At 43.2% G+C, this 22,321-nt stretch overlaps 1 protein-coding gene across 1 annotated transcript; it reads left to right on the top strand.

Annotated features, from left to right (window-relative positions):
* The first annotated feature begins 692 nt into the window (after window positions 1-692).
* On the top strand, window positions 693-22,225 carry LOC120034663 (phosphatidylcholine:ceramide cholinephosphotransferase 2-like). Its single transcript, XM_038981260.1, has 6 exons — window positions 693-750; window positions 14,179-14,786; window positions 15,209-15,326; window positions 17,448-17,601; window positions 18,360-18,526; window positions 21,390-22,225. The coding sequence occupies exons 2-6, from the start codon at window positions 14,332-14,334 to the stop codon at window positions 21,573-21,575; spliced, it is 1,080 nt and encodes a 359-aa protein (XP_038837188.1). The 5' UTR covers window positions 693-750; window positions 14,179-14,331; the 3' UTR covers window positions 21,576-22,225.
* The last annotated feature ends 96 nt before the right edge of the window (window positions 22,226-22,321 follow it).

Genomic DNA, 22,321 nt, shown 5'->3' on the forward strand with positions numbered 1-22,321 from the left:
AATCTATGAAGAATTGCACTGTAATCTAAAACTTGTAGCCGACTAAATGTTGCATATGGTTGGAACTGTAGTTTGCTTTTTTGGAAGACGCCTAACCCCACATCAAATAAAAAAGTGTGATGATAGGCTATGTACTTATCCAATGTCTTCATTACAGGACAGGCCTGGGAATAAATAGCCTATTTTTCTTAATCATCATGTAGGCCTAGTTGGCTAAGACTAGGCTTTACCTCTTTTGAAGCGTGAACCACCTGGCTTAAATAGAGCATGTTTATTTTGTAGATGTTTTGTATGAGAGTTAAAAATATTTATTTATTTATTTATTTTTTAAATTGCAATCAAATATCAAATATCTTTTCCCCCCCTAATTCATTATTGAAAGTTAGAAAAAGATTGAAATATCTTGCATATCTTGCATTTCAAAATGCTATGCAAGATATCTTTGAATGGGTGGGTATTGGAAGGTTGCTTTATCATGTCTATTACCTCTGGTCAGGGGAAACTATTAAATAATCTTTCTACAAAGGAGTGGGCAGGTACGTAAATAAGTGATGTTTTTGGCGACAGTTTCTGCAACTGACTGTAGGCTAGGCTGTACAGTAATAAAGAGAGGGGGGTTGGACCACTGTATGTTTGCGTATGGGAGGAGCGCACGCTCAAAGGCAGAGTTCATTCCAGCCATGTAAACATTAGGAGTTTGAACGCTGAAAGAACAAGGCGCACAACTGGAGAGGATCCCAAGCAAGACAGGTAGGTTGATAAACGATTTGCTCTATATAAAATGAATTATAACCAAATGCACGTATGCTAGGCTACTAAATAGCCTAGAGTGAATTGCATTATATGGAATGAATATTACAACCTGTGAAGATAATTATTGTGATCTAGGTTGGTATCGCCAATTTATGTTATGTTGCCAGTAGGTCACGTCATTGTAGTTCGACAACAAAATACGTTTTTCTTTCATTCACTGTGTAGCCTATAGTCATGGACAGTTCCAAATAGCCTAGTTTCCAAATTCAAACATGATCTTTCCCAATATTAAATAAGCAAGCAAAGATGCCTCAGTGGGGAAAGAATACTAGCCTAATATTGTGCACGAAATGATGATGTCATGTGAAGATACTTTATTAGGGCCAAGAGAACAGGTTCGTTATCATTCATTGGCAGCATGACGTGGGACAGGAAATACTGTAGATAAGGCACACTTCTACAGGTGATATGTTCTTTTTGAACGTCTAAACTATGCTAACTATACAGTATTTGAATAGAATACGTGTAATGTACAAGCCAATGATGTAGGCTACAGTAGATGTTCAAATGTTTCTTCGTCTAATTACATTACATGAATCCAATACCGGCCCATTTCCAATTGCAGCAGGTCTATGAAAGTCTGGAAATGGCCTTCCATTGAGTTACATTAGACAGAACAGCTCATGGAACCCTTAAAATTAAAATTACTATTTCCATGGCAGAACCCTCACCTCACCCTGGTGCCCCTTTTAGAACATGGTGGTAAATGAAGGTGGGGGGGAGGGGGCTGTGTCCTACTAACTACCCAGGGCTGTTCCTGAAAAGTAATGTTAAATGTGGAGACCTGCTACTCAGCACACAGACACACCCCCGCCGCGGCGCCCGCCCTGTAATCCTGGAGCCCAGGCAGTCTCCATACCCTGAAATTATCCACCAGGCACCCACCCATGTGTGGCTAAGCCACCAGGGTGTAACAGAGTGGTTTCAGCCGACCAGAGACCTGCCCATGTTGGTCTTCTAAAGGTTAAAGTTACTGCTATGTGCTGTTGGTGAATTATTTTCCCATGTAAAAGAGTAGGAACATGCACATGTTATTTGGTCCTATGTCTTGATGGAAGACAGGCTTGAACTTGTTTACAATGCTAATCAAATCAAACTTTATTTGTCACATGCGCCGAATACAGCGTAGACCTTACCATGAAATGCTTCCTTACAAGCCCTTAACTGACAGTGCAGTTGAAGAAGAGTTAAGAAAATATTTACCAAATAGACTAAAGTAAATAATCATAATAAAAAGTAACACAATAACAATAACGAGGCTATATACAGGTGGTACCGGTTAGTTGAAGTAATTTGTACATGTAGGTAGGGGTGAAGTGACTATGCATAGATAATAAACAACGAGTTGCAGCAGTGTACAGAGGGGTGGTCAATAAAAATAGTCTGGTGGCCATTTTAATAATTGTTCAGCAGTCTTATGGCTTGGGGGTAGAAGCTGTTGAGGACCCTTTTGGACCTAGACTTGGCACTCCGGTACAGCTTGCTGTGCGGTAACAGAGAAAACAGTCTAACTTTGGTGACTGGAGTCTCTGACAATTTTATGGGCTTTCCTCTGACACCGCCTAGTATATAGGTCCTGGACAGTAGGAATCTTGGCTCCAGTGATGTACTGGGCCGTATGCATTACCCTCTGTAGCGCCTTACGTTCAGATAACGAGCAGTTGCCATACCAGACGGTGATGCAACCGGTCAGGATGCTCTCGATGGTGCAGCTGTAGAACCTTTAGAGGATCTGGGGACCCATGCCAAATCTTTTCTGTCTCCTGAGGGCGAAAAGGTTTTGTCGTGCCCTCTTCACGACTGTCTTGGTATGTTTGGACCATGATAGTTCGTTGGTGATGTGGACACCAAGGAACTTGAAACTCTCGACCTGCTCCACTTCTGCCCCGTCAATATTAATGGGGGCCTGTTCGGCCCGCCTTTTCCTGTAGTCCACGATCAGCTCCTTTGTTTTGCTCACATTGAGGGAGAGGTTGTTGTCCTGGCACCACACTGCCAGTTCTCTGACGTCCTCCCTATAGGCCGTCTCATCATTGTCTGTGATCAGGCCTACCGCTGTTGTGTCGTCAGCAAACTTAATGGTGTTGGAGTTGTGTTTGGCCATGCAGTCACGGGTAAACAGGGAGTACAGAAGGGGACTAAGTACACACCCCTGAGGGGCCCCAGTCTTAAGGATCAGCGTGGCATGCGTGTTGTTACCTACTCTTACCACCCAGGGGCGGCCCATCAGGAAGTCCAGGATCCAGTTGCAAAGGGAGGTGTTTAGTCCCAGAGTCCTTAGCTTAGTGATGAACTTCATGGGAACTATGGTGTTGAACGCTGAGATGTAGTCGATGAACCGCATTCTCACGTAGGTGTTCCTTTTGTCCAGGTGGGAAAGGGCAGTGTGGAGTGCAATTGAGATTGCATCATCTGTGGATCTGTTGGGGCGGTATGCGAATTGGAGTGGGTCTAGGGTGCCCGTGAGGATGCTGTTGATGTGAGCCATGATCAGCCTTTCAAAGCACTTCATGGCTACGGACGTGATTGCCACGGGGAGGTAATCATTTAGGCAGGTTACCTTTGCTCCCTTGGGCACAGGGACTATGGTGGTCTGCTTGAAACATGTTTGGTTTTCTTACGTACAGTCACTGTGGGAACAACGTTATCAATGGACGTATTGATGAAGCCGATGACTGAGGTGGGGAACTCCTCAATGCCATTGGATGAATCCTGGAACATATTCCAGTCTGTGCTAGCAAAACAGTCCTGTAGTGTAGCATCCTCGTCATCTGACCCTTTCCGTATTGAGTGAGTCACTGGTATTTCCTGCTTTAGTTTTTGCCGGTAAGCAGGAATCATAAGGATAGAATTATGGTAAGATTTGCCAAATGGAGGGCGGGGGAGAGCTTTGCATGCGTCTCTATTTGTGGAGTAAAGGTGGTCTAGGATTTGTTTCCTCTGGTTGCACATGTGACATGCTGGTAAAAATTTGGTAAACGGATTTAAATCGGCCGACCTTCCAATGCTGTTGCCCCTCTTGTTGAGTGAGAAGGAGAGGTATCGGAGAAAGAGAGCGATCACTGCAATAAGAAGAAGACTCAAAGATAAAGAGCTAAAATCTAAGAAATTTGAAGAAAGCAAAGTAAATGTGCCTCTAAAAAGGTCTTATTAGCAGACAACGATATGTCAATATTCCTCTGTTAGGCAGTACCTCATATTGATTACTGTGCGTTTATCTATTCACTGACTGAACTTTATTTAAATCAACTGCATTGATTGGACAGTGGGAAAGGACATACACTGAATCCTGACCTATGTGATGGGACTTGCCATCATTCATTCCACCAGTGTGTGCTGTGCCATAAAGCCTTCACAGTGTATGTAAACCACTGTCTAAAAATGCATAATTAACTGCTCTCACATAAACATACATCCATATTTTCAAAGCTGCATTTAGCATCATAGTCCACTTAGGGCTCCCCATAAAATGTCTCCTCAAATATGATGTGATTGCTTTCCAAACATTTCTAAACTAAACTGCAAAGCTCTTGAATAGTGTATGTTTTTTCTCTGTGGGAGCAGAAGCAGTAGCTGTGTGTGTGTGTGTGTTTAACTATCCTCAAGTCGAGACATTTTGCCACTCCCCACAAGGAAAAATGCTATTTTAGGGGTGGTTAGGGTTACAATTAGGGTTAGAATTAAGGTTAGTGTTCAAATCAAATGTTATTTGTCACATACACATGGTGTTAGGGGTTACGTTGAGGGTTAGGTATAGTTTTAGGGTTAAGGTTAGGGGTTAAGGTTAGGGAAAATAGGATTTTGGATGAGCTCTGATCGCCACAGGGCTGAGTCACTTCTGGTAGTGACTCTGCTTTATTTTTAACCCTCCCTTTGATGGTGAATCTGACAAAATAACTGGACAGCTATCATGTAACATGTCATTATGTGGGGCCCAAAATGGTGGCCGCAGTTTCACGACTCCTCTAGAGTAAAATACAGCTTTCATGGCAACTGGGGTGACTCCTCTAGAAATAGCTAGTATAGCTAACACAGGGAGAGTGGAGTGCCATCCATTACTCAGTCTGTGAGCATGTGGGATAGGTTTGGCTGCCAGTTTTCCCATCACCACCCATCCCTGTAGACTCAGAGAGAGAACTGGGTGCAGAAGTAGGGACTGGTGGAAAAACAGGCTGTGCTGTGCACACAGCTGGGAGGACCAGTGGAACACTAGCCTGGTGGAGAGGCTATCTGTTGAGCTGCAGGTCATTACACAGTACAGTCATGCGGAGGACACCATTGGAAATAAATATCTCCAATCTCATCTGAAAAATATTAGTTACAGTAAATACGAATAGAAAGAAATTATAGACTTAAATTATCCACACCTTTACTTACTCATAGAAGCCCTGTAGCATATTTTAGCCCGTATGATGCTCTCTGCACTGTCTGTAACCTTGAGAGAGCATTGAGGGACCTGCCATTGATTGATAGCCTTGAGTGAAGCATCAAAACATTGAGTGTTGGCCTCAGCGCTACAGAAGGAGAGGAGACAGAGAAGGCTTCTTGATAAGGACATGTTGCCTTTGATGTGCTTGCTTGTCTAAATAATTTACTGATATAGTTCCTAATAGAGCTTTGTTCAGAGAGCAACAGTCAGGACCGTAGTTATTGGTTTACAGACATCCTCTCAGAAGTTTGTTACATAAGAGAAAGCGAAACATCTGTGAGTCAGGAAGGTGGTGTTCCATCCGAAACGAGCTGATTGTGGTGACCCGTGGAATGTCGTCCTACTCCTCGTCAATGGCTGTGCGAAGTTGCTGGATATTGGCAGGAAGTGGAACACGTTGTCGTACACGTCAATCCAGAGCATCCCAAACATGCTCAATGGGTGACATGTCTGGTGAGTAGACAGGCCATGGAAGAACAGGGACATTTTCGGCTTCCAGGAATTGTGTACAGATTCTTGCGACATGGGGCCATGCATTATCATGCTGAAACGTGAGGTGATGGCGGCGGATGAATGGCACGACAATGGGCCTCAGGATCTCGTCACGGTATCTCTGTGCATTCAAATTGCCATCTATAAAACACAATTGTGTTCGTTGTCCGTAGCTTATGCCTGTCCATACCGTAACCCCACCGCCACTTTGTTCACAATGTTGACATCAGCAAACTGCTCGCCTATACGACGCCATACACATGGTCTGTGGTTGTGAGGCCGGTTGGACATACTGCCAAATTCTCTAAAATGGCATTGGAGGCGGCGACTTATGGTACAGAAATGAACATTAAATTATCTGGCAACAGCTCTGGTAGACATTCTTGCAGTCAGCATGCCAATTGCACACTCCCTCAAACCTTGATACATGTGTTGTGTGACAAAACTGCACATTTTAGAGTGACATTGTATTGTCCCCAGCACAAGGTGCACCTGTGTAATGTTTAATCAGCTTTATGATATGCCACACCTGTCAGGTGGATGGATTATCTTTGCAAATAAGAAATGCTCACTAAGAACAGGGTTGAAATACAAATTTGTAGAAACATTTTTGAGAGAAGTAAGCTTTTTGTGCGCATGGAACATTTCTGGGATCTCGGGGCGACAGGTAGCCTAGTAGTTAGAGCATTGGACTAGTAATCGAAAGGTTGCAAGATCAAATCCCTGAGCTGACAAGGTAAAAATCTGTTGTTCTGCTCCTGAACAAGGCAGTTAACCCACTGTTCCCCGGTAGGCTGTCATTGAAAATAAGAATTTGATCTTAACTGACTTGACTAGTTAAATAAAGGTTCAAAATAATTCTGCTCAACACTTCACGTGTTGCATTTATATTTTTGTTCAGTATAAGATGCATTTTGGAAGCTGGAGATGCACTTGCACCTTTTAAAAGGCGGCAGAAGCTTTTGAAGTGCAGGAGAATAGAAAAAGGCCATTCCTGAAGTGCCCTCACATCATTAACTGAAGAGAGGTAGAGAGCAAGAACAGGCAGAGATTAGCCCCATTTAAAGTGCATTTTACTGGCATCCTTTTTGGTTCATGTCTCCTGTATTGGAATAGTGGAATACTATACCATGCTGTGTTGTGTTCTCTTTCTTTTTACTATACCACTCTGTGTTGCGTCGTGCCTAAGAACAGCTCTTAGCCGTGGTATATTGCTCATATACCACTCCCCCCTCGGGCCTTATTACTTAATTATTTTCTCCTTCAGTGTTGCTGTTGGGGTGATTTTCCCCAGTGAATGAAACCATGTTTTGTACTGTTGGGTCAATCTGCTTAAGGCAAAATTTTGACACCACCGTACAGTTGTTTAAACAGTACACTAGAAAACCAGGATGCACCCTATTTTAGGTCAGGTGCAAAGTACTCTACTTTGCTATTCAAATTCCGTGAGTAGCCCTCTCTTCTGAGGGACCTGTTCATATCAGTTTGGAAATTGTATCTAGGGTGGGTAGATAGGCAGCATGTGGACTGTGTTGGCCTAACCATTTGGTATTTTATTAGGATCCCCATTAGCCATTGCAAAAGTATCAGCTACTCTTCGTGGGGTACACATGAAACATGACATAATACAGAACATTTAATAGACAAGAACAGTTCAAGGACAGAAATAGTGAAATAGTGCAGTGCTTCCACCTAGTGGGTAAAATACCTCTAAGAATATGGTCCACCTAAGGAAATATAACATGCCTCCACAGTATCTGAAACAACACAATCTATTCCTTTAATTTAAGAATAAACACAAGGTAAAGTTCTGAATTATTATTCCTCTATTTCCTGTATCTCCTAACATCCATGCAAGGTGGACGACACAAGCCAAGTGACATGGTGTACAGTGAGCAGCTTCTACACTGTAACTACTTGAGGCAGTATTGCAGAACATATAGTCTATACATGTGAAGCCTGCATTTAAATTCAGTTTTAACATGTAGTCTATACAGGTGAAGCCTGCATTTAAATTCAGTTTTAACATGTAGTCTATACAGGTGAAGCCTGCATTTAAATTCAGTTTTAACATGTAGTCTATACAGGTGAAGCCTGCATTTAAATTCAGTTTTAACATGTAGTCTATACAGGTGAAGCCTGCATTTAAATTCAGTTTTAACATGTAGTCTATACAGGTGAAGCCTGCATTTAAATTCAGTTTGAACATATAGTCTATACATGTGAAGCCTGCATTTAAATTCAGTTTTAACATGTAGTCTATACATGTGAAGCCTGCATTTAAATTCAGTTTCAACATGTAGTCTATACATGTGAAGCCTGCATTTAAATTCAGTTTTAACATGTAGTCTATACATGTGAAGCCTGCATTTAAATTCAGTTTTAACATGTAGTCTATACATGTGAAGCCTGCATTTAAATTCAGTTTTAACATGTAGTCTATATTTGTGAAGCCTGCATTTAAATTCAGTTTTAACATGTAGTCTATACATGTGAAGCCTGCATTTAAATTCAGTTTTAACATGTAGTCTATACATGTGAAGCCTGCATTTAAATTCAGTTTTAACATGTAGTCTATACATGTGAAGCCTGCATTTAAATTCAGTTTCAACATGTAGTCTATACATGTGAAGCCTGCATTTAAATTCAGTTTCAACATGTAGTCTATACATGTGAAGCCTGCATTTAAATTCAGTTTCAACATGTAGTCTATACATGTGAAGCCTGCATTTAAATTCAGTTTCAACATGTAGTCTATACATGTGAAGCCTGCATTTAAATTCAGTTTCAACATGTAGTCTATACATGTGAAGCCTGCATTTAAATTCAGTTTCAACATGTAGTCTATACATGTGAAGCCTGCATTTAAATTCAGTTTCAACATGTAGTCTATACATGTGAAGCCTGCATTTAAATTCAGTTTCAACATGTAGTCTATACATGTGAAGCCTGCATTTAAATTCAGTTTCAACATGTAGTCTATACATGTGAAGCCTGCATTTAAATTCAGTTTCAACATGTAGTCTATACATGTGAAGCCTGCATTTAAATTCAGTTTCAACATGTAGTCTATACATGTGAAGCCTGCATTTAAATTCAGTTTCAACATGTAGTCTATACATGTGAAGCCTGCATTTAAATTCAGTTTCAACATGTAGTCTATACATGTGAAGCCTGCATTTAAATTCAGTTTCAACATGTAGTCTATACATGTGAAGCCTGCATTTAAATTCAGTTTCAACATGTAGTCTATACATGTGAAGCCTGCATTTAAATTCAGTTTTAACATGTAGTCTATACATGTGAAGCCTGCATTTAAATTCAGTTTTAACATGTAGTCTATACATGTGAAGCCTGCATTTAAATTCAGTTTTAACATGTAGTCTATACATGTGAAGCCTGCATTTAAATTCAGTTTCAATAAACAACTCAACTTGGAAACATGTTATAAACCAACCATTATAATCACCCCATTTGAGTCACTAAATCAATCCCAGGTATATACACACTAGTTAGTAAGGACCTGGCACCAGGGTTTAACTCCTCAAACCTCATGTCCCCTTCAACACAAAACAAACAAGAGAAAAGGCTCAGTCCCAAATAAACTCATGGTCCTGTGTCCAAGAATCTGTGCTTTATTCTGGCGCGCTAATGGAAACCGCTAGTCAACGGACCTGTGGCTTTAGGTAAGTCATGGTCCTTTGTTTTGGCTAGTTTGTCCACCTCTGGAAAGTTGACAGTAAACTATCTATTACTCCCACATCAAATGAACAATTCTTTATTTTTGTAGCTACAGTTGTTCACTTTTTGAGAGTTTAAGCATGTGGTTGCAATAACACTTTCTCTAATAATTAAAGACAACAGAGAAAAATGTACTTTGAATTTCAGAAGGCGACCCCTTGCTCTCAGTGTGTGTGTGTTTGTGCACCTGGAGGAATGTGACGCAGGAGAGGTGTGTCTGTCGACAGGTTTCAGTCAGTCTCAGGTTACACACACACACACACACTTTGCTCTTTGGCCGTGTGAATCTCGCCGGTACACTGGAGCCTCCCTATACTAAGACTGTCATCTGTATCTGTGATAGAGGATACCAACTCTGTGGTCTCAGTCATCCATCCACCCCCTGGCTGAAGATTTCATTTGTAGTAGGCCTTGGAGTCAGAGGTTATACTTAGCTTAGGACTCTTCAATCAAGCCAGATGCCCTCGCTTTGAAAGCTGGGTAAGCAATGGGCTGGGCTCTCTTTTCTTAGCTCAAAGAAACCTCAAAGTACAGTGCAGTCGGTGTAATGTGTCTATGCATTGTGTGTGTTTGAACATGTGTGCATGCATGGTGTAGAGTGTGTGTGTGTCTTTTACCTGGATTGGCAGCTGGTACAATGGGATTGTGTGTTCTTGTGTATCGGGACAAAGCCCCTCTGATTGGTGTCCTCCCTTTATGAGAGAGTCCATAGGTTCTACGGCATTCCACAGACACCCCTCTCTCTCTCTCTCTCTCTCTCTCCTCCCATCTGTCTACCTCTCTCTACCTATTCTCTTTCCCTCTCTCTCTCTACCCATCTATGTCTACCTCCCTCTGTCTCTCCTTCCCTCTTCTCTCTCTTTGTTTACCTCCTCCTCCTCTCTACCTATTATCTCTCTCTACCTCTCCTCTCTTGCTCTTTTTTCCCTCTTCCTCTCTAATTCTTCCCTCTATCTCTCTCGCTCTACCTATTCTCTCTCTCTCTCTCTCTCTGCTCTCTCAAGTCTCAGACCTAGCCTACAGTACAGTGACAGTCTGTCCAGCCAGCACACTTCATACAGCAACTACATACAGATGTACTACATGCATCTCCCAAACAATCGCCATTTCCTGTATCTCCTAACATCCATGCAAGGTGGACGACACAAGCCAAGTGACATGGTGTACAGTGAGCAGCTTCTACACTGTAACTACTTGAGGAAGTCTTGCAGAACATATAGTCTATACATGTGAAGCCTGCATTTGGACCGCCCCTGGCGGCTGGGGATATAGAGAGGAGAGGAGGCTGGGGATATAGAGAGGAGAGGAGGCTGGGGATATAGAGAGGAGAGGAGGCTGGGGATATAATCTCAGGCAGGGGAGGACAGAAAGAGAAAGAAAGCTGTCTGGTGCAATTGTCAGAGTCCCCAAAATAAGAGCCTTCAAAGAGTAAATGAGCCAGTGCTTCTGGGAAATATCCAACTGCAAAAGGTTCAAATAAACACTCCCGTCAACACCCTAGAGTAGCCTGCAGTTGTAAACACCACAAAGAGCATTTTGATCAAAGGAACATTTAAGCTGATACAGCCAGGAATGACTAGTACAGTAAACTCTATCTCCTTCATTTGCTAATCCTAAATATAAAGAGTAGTGGAATCAAAGTCACCATCTTGAAGTTTCCACCACCTCCCTGCTCATCATCATCCCAATCCTAAATATAAAGAGTAGTGGAATTAAAGTCACCATCTTGAAGTTTCCACCACCTCCCTGCTCATCATCATCCTAATCCTAAATCATCATTATGGAGCCATGGCTTTTCATGTGTTCTGTTGCATTAAAGCAAACCAGCAGCCTTGCTTAGGCTACATTCCCGAAACTTTTGGGGAAGTGATTACTATTTTGGTTCTGGCATCATCCCTGGACTATTTTGAGAAACGACAATTCGTTTTTTTTTGCCTGGAAGGTTGGCAGGTTTTTTTGGGGGAAAATGTGGTATTTAAATCACAGGACAGGAGCTGATAGTTGAAGAGTTAGCAATGAAAGGAACATACAGATATAGGATTTGATATTTTATTTTATTTCATCTTTATTTAACCAGGTAGGCTAGTTGAGAACAAGTTCTCATTTACAACTGCGACCTGGCCAAGATAAAGCAAAGCAGTGCGACAGAAACAACAACACAGAGTTACACATGGAATAAACAAGTGTGCAGTCAATAACACAATAGAAAAAAAAGAAAGTCTATATACAGTGTGTGCAAATGGCATGAGGAGGTATGGCAATAAATAGGCCATGGTAGCAAAGTAATTACAATTTAGCAGATTAACACTGGAGTGATAGATGAGCAGATGATGGTGTGTAAGTAGTGATACTGGTGTGCAAAAGAGCAGCAAAGTAAATAAAAACAATATGGGGATGAGGTAGGTAGATTGGGTGGGTGGGCTATTTACAGATGGACTATGTACAGCTGCAGCGATCGGTTAGCTGCTCAGATAGCTGATGTTTAAAGTTAGTGAGGGAAATGTAAGTCTCCAGCTTCAGCGATTTTTGCAATTTGTTCCAGTCACTGGCAGCAGAGAACTGGAAGGAAAGGCGGCCAAAAGAGGTGTTGGCTTTGGGGATGACCAGTGAGATATACCTGCTGGAGCGCGTGCTACGGGTGGGTGTTGTTATCGTGACCAGTGAGCTGAGATAAGGCGGAGCTTAACCTAGCATAGACTTGTAGATGACCTGGAGCCAGTGGGTCTGGCGACGAATATGTATCGAGGTCCAGCCGACTAGAGCATACAGGTCGCAGTGGTGGGTGGTATACAGGTCGCAGTGGTAAACGGATGGCACTGTGATAGACTGCATCCAGAGTAGAGTATTGGAAGCTGTTTTGTAGATGACATCGCCGAAGTCGAGGATTGGTAGGATAGTCAGTTTTACTAGGGTAAGTTTGGCGGCGTGAGTGAAGGAGGCTTTGTTGCGAAATTGAAAGCCGATTTTGGATTGGTGATGTTTAATATGAGTCTGGAAGGAGAGTTTACAGTCTAGCCAGACACCTAGGTATTTGTAGTTGTCCACGTATTCTAGGTCAGAACCGTCCAGAGTAGTGATGCTAGTCGGGTGGGTGGGTGCGGGCAGCGAACGGTTGAAGCATGCATTTGGTTTTGCTAGCGTTTAAGAGCAGTTGGAGGTCACGGAAGGAGTGTTGTATGGCATTGAAGCTCGTTTGGAGGTTATTTAACAGTGTCCAAAGAAGGGTCAGATGTATACAGAATGGTGTCGTCTGCGTAGAGGTGGATCAGGGAGTCACCAGCAGCAAGAGCGACATCGTTGATATATACAGAGTAAAGAGTCGGCCCGAGAATTGAACCCTGTGGTACCCCCATAGAGACTGCCAGAGGTCCGGACAACAGTCCCTCTGATTTTACACACTTAACTCTATCTGCGAAGTAGTTGGTGAACCAGGTGAGGCAGTCATTTGAGAAGCCACGGCTATTGAGTCTGCCAATAAGAATACGGTGATTGACAGAGTCGAAATCCTTGGCCAGGTCGATGAAGACGGCTGCACAGTACTGTCTTTTATCGATGGCTGTTATGATATCGTTTAGTACCTTGAGCGTGGCTGAGGTGCACCCGTGACCAGCTCGGAAACCGGATTGCACAACGGAGAAGGTACGGTGGGATTCGAAATGGTCAGTGATCTGTTTATTAACTTGGCTTTCAAAGACTTTGGAAAGGCAGGGCAGGATGGATGTAGATCTGTAACAGTTTGGGTCTAGAGTGTCACCCCCTGTGAAGAGGGGGATGACCGCGGCAGCTTTCCAATCTTTAGGGATCTCGGACGAAATGAGAGGTTGAACAGACTGGTAATAGGGGTTGCAACAATGGCGGCGGATAGTTTTAGAAAGAGAGGGTCCAGATTGTCTAGCCCAGCTGATTTGTACGGGTCCAGGTTTTGCAGCTATTTCAGAACATCTGCGATTTGGGTGAAGGAGAAGCTGGGGAGGCTCGGGCAAGTAGCTGCGAGGCGTGCGGAGCTGTTGGTCTGTTCTTAGTTCTACATTTTTTGAAAGGGGCATGCTTATTTAAGATGGCGAGGAAATTACTTTTAATATATAGCAGGATATAGCAGGAAGATAATCCTGCACCAACAGGAAATTTGAATTATTATGTGGATTATATTTAATGGAAATGTTTGTAGGTTTTGATACATTTTTTTGATGGGGAGAATCAAGTCTGAAATTTCAAATGGGAAATTACAAATTTCAGAAGCCATTTTAAACCTCAAATACACTACACATTTTAAATGTCCTGCATTGCAGGAACGTTCTCCTGCAACAGAGTGATCAGATTAAGATCCTACATCTGTAGCCTACTAGCATTTCGCAATGATGACTTCCTTGACATCTGGTATTATTAATTAGTATCTCAGTTTACAACTGTTCTTTTGCTAATGTAATGGTGGTGGATATTAGTTTACTGTACGGCATCTTGTTAACTGAAGAATGAGAAGAGGTTGTCATGAGTTTCCAACAGACATGTCTGTCTCCAGCCAAATTGAAGACAATGAGGGAACATTAGCCAGTGATTACCCACAGATAGGCATTCCATCCTTCCATTACGGCTCAAGTCTCTCCAGTGTCTCCTTTCTGCTTTCTCCTGCAGGAAACAAGCACACAGTAAACACCTTTTGAACCAAAATGAAACTGAAATCCTAACCTCTTGTTCTTCTTCAGGGGGAAGACATCTTTGCCTCAGTCAAACCAAATACAGTAGGCCCAACAACAAGGACTAATTCCTATTTATCCAGGGCCCTCAGAGGCACTAGCTGACTTTGGGTGAACCAGAGAGCTCTTCATTGGTGTGTGGACAGTAGACAGTGTTGGACCATGGCGCTCGTGGACCCGACTGCATCCCATCTGGACCCGGGCATGGATGGTGAGAGCGGGGTCCTCGCCAGTGTCTTTGGGGCCCTCCCCAACGCCAACTGCCCCAAACACGGGCAAAACACTCCGGAGGACACGAAACGATGCCTACGCAAGGTCATCGGGCACCACAGGGACTACGTCAAAATCTCGCTGCCTGACGCCAAGGGCAACCGGTTGCCCACGGAGTGGTGGAAGACAGCCATCGCGTTCTTCTACGCCATCTTCAACCTGGTCCTGACCACCGTGGTCATCACGGTCGTCCACGAGAGGGTCCCGGAGAAGGAGAACAGCCCGCCACTGCCCGATAAGTTCTTTGACTACATCGACCGGGTGAAGTGGGCGTTCACGGTCACCGAGATCAACGGCATGCTCCTGGTGGGAATCTGGGTTATACAGTGGCTTTTCCTCAGATACAAGTAAGAGAACGGTTATCTTGGGATATCTGTGTCAAAGGCTATCCCCATGTATGTGAAATTCTAACCAGACTATACAACATTCAGGTTTAACAGTATAAGACCGTGATTGTAGGCTATATGAAGTGCTACGGTATGCTGAACATGACATTTTCATTATTATTATGTCACAGGAGGTTGGTGGCACGTTAATTGGGGAGGACGGGCTCGTGGTAATGGCTGGAGCGGAATAGGTGGAATGGTATCATATACATCGAACACATGGTTGGAAGCCATTCCATTGGCTCCGTTCCAGACATTATTATGAGCCGTCCTCCCCTCAGCAGCCTCCACTGTTCTATGTCCAAGAGAAATGTTCCACAGCCCTTTTAACAGTGGCCTGTTTGATGACATCATTTATTTTCCCTTTGTGTGTTTGTTTCCAGGTCGATTGCAGGTCGGAGGTTCTTCTTCCTGATTGGCACCCTCTACCTGTACCGCTGCGTCACCATGTACATCACAACCCTTCCTGTACCCGGCAATCACTTCACTTGTGCCCCCAAGGTGTGTGTGTGTGTGTGTGTGTGTCAGCTGTGGCATGTGAACCACGTCCTGCAGTGTTCTCATCCTGGCTCCCTCCAGAACTCATATCGATCTGCCAGCCATGCTCAATAGCTGCTCATAAAAAAGCCATTTTGGATTCGAACCCTGGAGACATAAACGTTATCGCATCCGGTCTTGAGTTCGATCGGAAATATATGCCCCAGGGAATCGAGGTTTTCTGGGTATTGTGGTACAGTGATCTGATGGGAGAAAGATGACGACACTGGCGAGTTTAAATGCAATTTCATTGGATAGGTACAATTCTATCCATTAACACAGGCTCATATTAACACTTCCAAACATTTACAATTGAAGTCGGAAGTTTACATACACCTTAGCCAAATACATTTAAACTCAGTTTTTCACAATTCCTGACATTTAATCCTAATAACAATTCCCTGTCTTAGGTCAGTTAGGATAACCACTTTATTTTAAGAATGTGAAATGTCAGAATAATAGTAGAGAGAATGATTTATTTCAGCTTTTATTTCTTTCATCACATTCCCAGTGGGTCAGAAGTTTACATACACTCAATTAGTATTTGATAGCATTGCCTTTTAAATTGTTTAACTTGGGTCAAACATTTCGGGTAGCCTTCCACAAGCTTCCCACAATAAGTTGGGTGAATTTTGACCCATTCCTCCTGACAGAGCTGGTGTAACTGAGTCAGGTTTGTAGGCCTCCTTGCTCGCACACGCTTTTTCAGTTCTGCCCACACATTTTCTATAGGATTGAGGTCAGGGCTTTGTGATGGCCACTACAATATCTTGACTTTGTTGTCCTTAAGCGATTTTGCCACAACTTTGGAAGTTTGCTTGTGATCATTGTCCATTTGGAATACCCATTTGCAACCAAGTTTTAACTTCCTGACTGATGTCTTGAGATGTTGCTTCAATATATCCACATAATTTTCCTCCCTCATGATGCCATCTATTTTGTGAAGTGCACCAGTCCCTCCTGCAGCAAAGCACCCCCACAACATGATGCTGCCACCCCCATGCTTTAACATTGGGATGGTGTTCTTCGGCTTGCAAGCATCCCCCTTTTCCCTCCAAACATAACGATGGTCAATATGGCCAAACAGTTCTATTTTTGTTTCATCAGACCAGAGGACATTTCTCCATAAAGTACGATCTTTGTCCCTATGTGCAGTTGCAAACCGCAGTCTGGCTTTTTTTACGGCAGTTTTGGAGCAGTTGCTTCCTCCTTGCTGAGCGGCCTTTCAGGTTATGTCGATATAGGACTGGTTTTACTGTGGATATAGATACTTTTGTACTGGTGTCCTCCAGCATCTTCACAAGGTCCTTTGCTGTTGTTCTGGGATTGATTTGCACTTTTCACACAAAAGTACGTTCATCTTTAGGAGACAGAACACGTCTCCTTCATGAACGGTATGACAGCTGCGTGATCCCATGGTGTTTAAACTTGCGTACTATTGTTTGTACAGATGAACGTGGTACCTTGAGGCGTTTGGAAATTTCTCCCAAGGATTAACCAGACTTGTGGAGGTCTACCATTTTTTTCTGAGGTCTTGGCTGATTTCTTTTGACTTTCGCATGATGTCAAGCAAAAAGGCACTGAGTTCGAAGGTAGGCCTTGAAATACATCCACAGGTACACCTCCAATTGACTCAAATTATGTCAATTAGCCTATCAGACTCTTCTAAAGCCATGACATCATTTTCTGGAATTTTCCAAGCTGTTTAAAGTAGATGTTCTAACTGTTTTAATGACAAACCTAAGTGTATGTAAACTTCCGACTTCAACTGTACGTAATTTAGCAGATGCACTTGTCCAGAGCGATTTACGGTAGCGAGTTCATACTGTTTAATATTTTGTTTGTACTGGTCCCCCGTGGGAATCAAACCCACAACCCTGGCATTGCAAGTGCCATGCTCTACCAACTGAGCCACACGGGAACATTGTTTGTGTTACAATGACGTTTTGTATAATGTTCTTTATTCCTGTAACTGAAGCTGCTTGTATTGTCTGTCAAGCTAATCTCTCTCTCCTACCTCTTTCTCTCTCACCCCCCCTCTTTCTCTCTCTCTCCCTCCTATCTCTCCCTCCATCTCTCTCTCAGCTGTATGGAGACTCTCACGCTAAGATGCAGCGTGTGCTGACGTTGATCTCCGGCGGCGGTCTGTCCATCACCGGCTCCCACCTCATGTGTGGTGACTTCCTCTACAGCGGACACACCGTCATGCTCACCCTCACCTACCTGTTTATTAAAGAGTGTGAGTACTGGATAAAATATCACACACACATCTAAATACTGTTAATTATTGATAACTAACAAGTATATCATATTCTCATCTAGGTTAGATTATCTGTTAGGTCAAACAAGGTCCCATAGCTACGGCATCATGATCTCTGAACATTTCCTGGATTATGTAGTAATGTTACCGGGCAGATATACATCTTGTTGATGGAGGGACATTTTCCAGGTGTGGCCTGATCCTCTATTACAGTGTTTCCCAAACCCTGCCCTGCCCCCCCCCCCCCCCCCTTCAATAACCAACTCATCATCAAGCTTAGATCATTTGAACCAGCTGTGTAGTGCTAGGGAAAAAAACAAAACGGTCCCCCAAGCGGGGCCCAGGACCGAGTTTGGGAAACCCTGCACTATTACACGTGTCAAACTCATTCTAAGGGGCTGTCTGTGGGTTTTCACTTCTCTCTTGTCACTAATTAGTAAGGAACACCCCCCTCACCTGGTTGTCTAGGTCTTAATTGGAAGAAGGCCCTCCATGGAATGAGTTTGACAGCCCTGATCTATTACCTTCCCTCCTGTGTGGGACTTGTTCAAGAGGATGCAACGTCTGACCTTACTGACGACATACACAACCCCCTGTGTGTGTCTGTCTCCCCCCCCCCCCCCCCCCTCTCCTCCAGACTCATATGTTTATATTGCCATCCACTTAACATTGACCATTTAACATTGACCAGGTTAATGAAATGAAAGAACCTCCTGTGTGTGTTTTGTCTCGTCCAGACTCCCCGCGGACGTTCTGGTGGTACCACCTGATGTGCTGGCTGCTGGCTGCTGTGGGAGTGGTGTGTATTCTGGTGGCCCACGAACACTACAGTGTGGATGTGGTGGTAGCCTACTTCATCACCTCACGCCTCTTCTGGTGGTACCACACCATGGCCAACGTCCAGGTGACATGCTGATACTGTACAATCTACAATGATGCTGATACTAGATATAGTACTGGGGTTGCAGGTAGCCTAGGGGTTAAGAGGGGTTGGCCGGTAACTGAAAGGTTGCTGGTTGGAATAGCCAATGTGAAAATCTGTCTGTGTCCTTAAACAAGCCATTTAACCCTAATTTGCTCCAGTGGCGCTGTACTACTTTGGCTGACCCTGTAAAACAACACATTTCACTGCACCTATCTGGTGTGTATGACCATGAAACATCTTCAAAATAAATGACACGTCCTCTTCTGGTCATCCAGGTGAGATATTGATCAGTGGAGGCTGCTGAGGGGAGGACGGCTCATAATAATGGCTGGAACGGAACAAATGGAATCCCCTATTCTAGATCACCTATTCCGCTAAAGCCATTACCACGAGCCCGTCCTCCCCAATTAAGGTGCCACCGACCTCTGTGATCTAGATAGAGTAATCGTTTCTGTTCTGGTGGTACCACACCATGGCCAACATCCAGGTGACATGATACTGTCATGTAGTAGAAGCAGATAGATAATACAGCAGATGGACAGAGATGATAAAGTAGATTCTTGATGATACTGCAGATGGACTGATACTATCCAGCAGAAACTGCTTACCAGTCTTCAGAACCTTCAAACTCAACTGGACCTCAAAGCCAGCTCCACTGCATTTTTTTCATTGTTCCCCAAAAATCAGGGGCTGATTTAGACCTGGGACACCGGGTGTGTGCAATTAATTATCAGGTGGAACAGAAAACCAGCAGGCTCTGGATCTCGTCAGGTCAGAGCAGAAAACTGCTGCTTTAGAATCTTCTTTACAAGATGAATTGAATTACACCCACCAGTGAGAATGAGACAAAGTACAAAAAGTGTCCCTTTTTGACAAGCAGCTTGTTCAATCTCTCCTGCTTTCTCTGCAACCTCTTGGTGGATGTGCAAGAACATACTGACAATACAGCAGTTTAAAAGGCCCAGTGCAGTCTCAAACTTGATTTATCTGTGTTTTAAATATATTGTGCCACAGAGGTTGGAATAATATGTGAAATTATGATAATGCCATTGTAATGTAAGAGCTGTTTGAAAAGGCAGGCTGAAATTGTTGTGGGGTGTAGTTTTGGCCTGCCTGGTGCAATCACCAGGTGGTAAATTAGTTAATAGACCGATAAGAAATAGTTACAAACCAAAAGTCCTCACAAGAATAGTAAAAAACAATAATTTGACCAACTGGGGACATGTTGTTAGTCCCCACGAGGTCAAATGCTATTTCTAGGGGGTTTAGGGTTAAGGTTTGAATTAGTGTTAGGGTTAGAATTTCATTAAGGGTTTGGGTTAGGAGCTAGGGTAGTTTTAGGGTTATGAGCTAGGTTTAGGGTAAGAGTACGGGTTAGGGAAAATAGGATTTCGAATGGGACTGAATTGTGTGTCCCCACAAGGTTAGCTGTACGTGTGTTTGTGTGTGCGCGTGCAATGCCAGAAGCACTCACACACTCTTCTGAACCACCTACCACAGTGTTTACACGAATCAGAGTACACCCTCATCCTCATCCATTAGGCCTGGCTAGGATCATGATGATAGATGGCTCTACCCACCCTGTGAGATTCACCTCAAAAGACGACCGCTTTCTGCATGTTTACATAATGATTAACCTAATGTTAACGTAATGACCTTAATGTTTCAGGGAAATGTTGTGTAAACCTCCCATAGTTCTGTGAATTACAAGTGTGAACGTTTGTTTGATAGCAGTGTCATCACAATGTAGAGGTTATAGAAGTGCTATAATGTGTTGGCATGGTGTTCCTCCCTCTGCTGGACAAAACTAAGACTGACATCATAATAGGGCCTGACATTTACTATTACAGCTCCTTCCCTTGTAGTTGTGTCAATTGCGTGACTGTCTACAATTTCATTGATTATTGAATTGCACAAAATGAGATGTTCTACATATCCATATTACTACTATTGATAGATGTTTATGCAAAAGTTTACAATTGTTTTTGGCTGGGTAGTACCCTAGCGGTTAAGAGGTTGGGCCAGTAACTGAAAGGTTGGTGGTTCCATTCCCTAGCTGACTAGGTGAAATCTGTTGATGTGCCCTTTGTGCAAGGCACTTAACCCTAAATGCTCCTGTAAGTCGCTCTTGATAAGAGCATCTGCTAAAAGACAAAAAAATTAAAAAGAGGACTATTTATTCTTCAGTAAGGCTCTTCCTTGTCTTTGTTTGTTGTGCTAATGCTCCCGAGTGGTGCAGCGGTCTAAGGCACTGCATTTCAGTGCAAGAGGCGGCACTACAGTCCCTGGTTCGATTCCAGGCTGTATCACATCCGGCCGTGATTTGGAGTCCCATAGGGCGGCGCACAATTGGCCCAACATCGTCTGGGTTTAGCTGGGGTAGGCCGTCATAGTAAATAAGAATTTGTTCTTAACTGACCACCACAGTCAACCTCTGCACCTCCAGGATGGTGGCCTCCGTGAACGGCAGGCTGCCTTTATCAGTGAGAGACGGAACCCTGTCTGGGCCCACCACTGCATTGATCTCCAACTGCACCCTCTCTGTGGTGTGAACGGGTACAAATGACATGGAAAACATTATTACAAAGCAACGAGCATTGGGAAACAGGACACTGGATATGTTACACATAGCATTATGATTGGGTACTGTACTACATCATGCTACAACAAGGAGTTCTCTTTAGGTTCCATTGAACTGGTCCTCCACACTCCTCTTCCTGATGTAGTACCTTGGATATCTGGACACACGACCATGTGTTGGTGGTGGTATCAGTACCAGCGATGAAGAGGACTTCTATGATGTAATGCTCACGTTTAAGTTGTCTGTTGTTTTTGTTGACAGGCCCTGCGGTGCTCGCCCAACAACTACCTCACCAACACCTGGTGGAACCCCGTGTTCAACTTCTTTGAGAGGAACGTGCAGACCCAGGTGCCCTGCTCCTTCTGCTGGCCAATCACCTGGCCCCCTGCCTGCCTTAAGAATTCCTGTAAGAAGTACAGTGCAGTGCAGAGCCTGCGGGAGGAGTAGAGAGTAGGGGCTCCACCCCAGTTCAGGATCTTGTTCACCAGGCATTCACCACCAGTGTTGCTTTGAACACCCCAACCTATTTTGTATTCATGCAGTATTTATGGTCTATTATGTGATTTTAAAGTATTATGTGAAGGATAGTTGAAGTTTGTGAGGAAATGGTCATATAGGGAAAGTATGTGAGAAGAATAACATAATCCACATACATTGGGTCCTTGTGTACTTCACCACTACAATGTATCTTATTTATGAGGTCAGTTTATTTGAAAATGTTCTTTATTCTTGTGAATGTTACTGTAACAAACTCAACTGAAGTCAACATGTTGCGATGTCATGCAGCGCTTTGCCACTGGCTTGCAGCTTTACACAAAACTCCAATAGAAAAATTGCATTTTATAGAGCTATACCTTATTACGTTTACATCAATTTGATTTAATGAATATTAAGTACTTTAAAAATATATATTTTCCAAAATGTGCCTTTAAATACAAATGCATGCAATTTTAAATTGCAAACTTGAAGATGTTTGTTTTCAATGTTTTATATTAATTTGCATTCAATGTGCATTTAGTCTTTAGTCTCATATGATTGTGTGTCCTAATGTACCATAATTTATACCTTCATAATAAAAAAAGAACACGTTGACTTCAGTTTTGTCCAATCAAAGTGCAGATACAACCCCTTTGCCGTCGTCATCTATCAACGCACCAATCACACCACCCGTTCTCTCACCCACCAATAGGAAG

The sequence above is a fragment of the Salvelinus namaycush genome, chromosome 42 (assembly GCF_016432855.1).
Source record: "Salvelinus namaycush isolate Seneca chromosome 42, SaNama_1.0, whole genome shotgun sequence".
NCBI lineage: Eukaryota > Metazoa > Chordata > Actinopteri > Salmoniformes > Salmonidae > Salvelinus > Salvelinus namaycush.

Bases quoted from the DNA above. Each gene is read 5' to 3' on its own strand.
- LOC120034663 (XM_038981260.1), top strand. From the start codon at position 14,332: ATGGCGCTCGTGGACCCGACTGCATCCCATCTGGACCCGGGCATGGAT. The intron at 15,327-17,447 runs GTGTGTGTGTGT...TCTCTCTCTCAG, and splicing joins ACTTCACTTGTGCCCCCAAG to CTGTATGGAGACTCTCACGC. The intron at 18,527-21,389 runs GTGACATGCTGA...TTTTGTTGACAG, and splicing joins ACACCATGGCCAACGTCCAG to GCCCTGCGGTGCTCGCCCAA.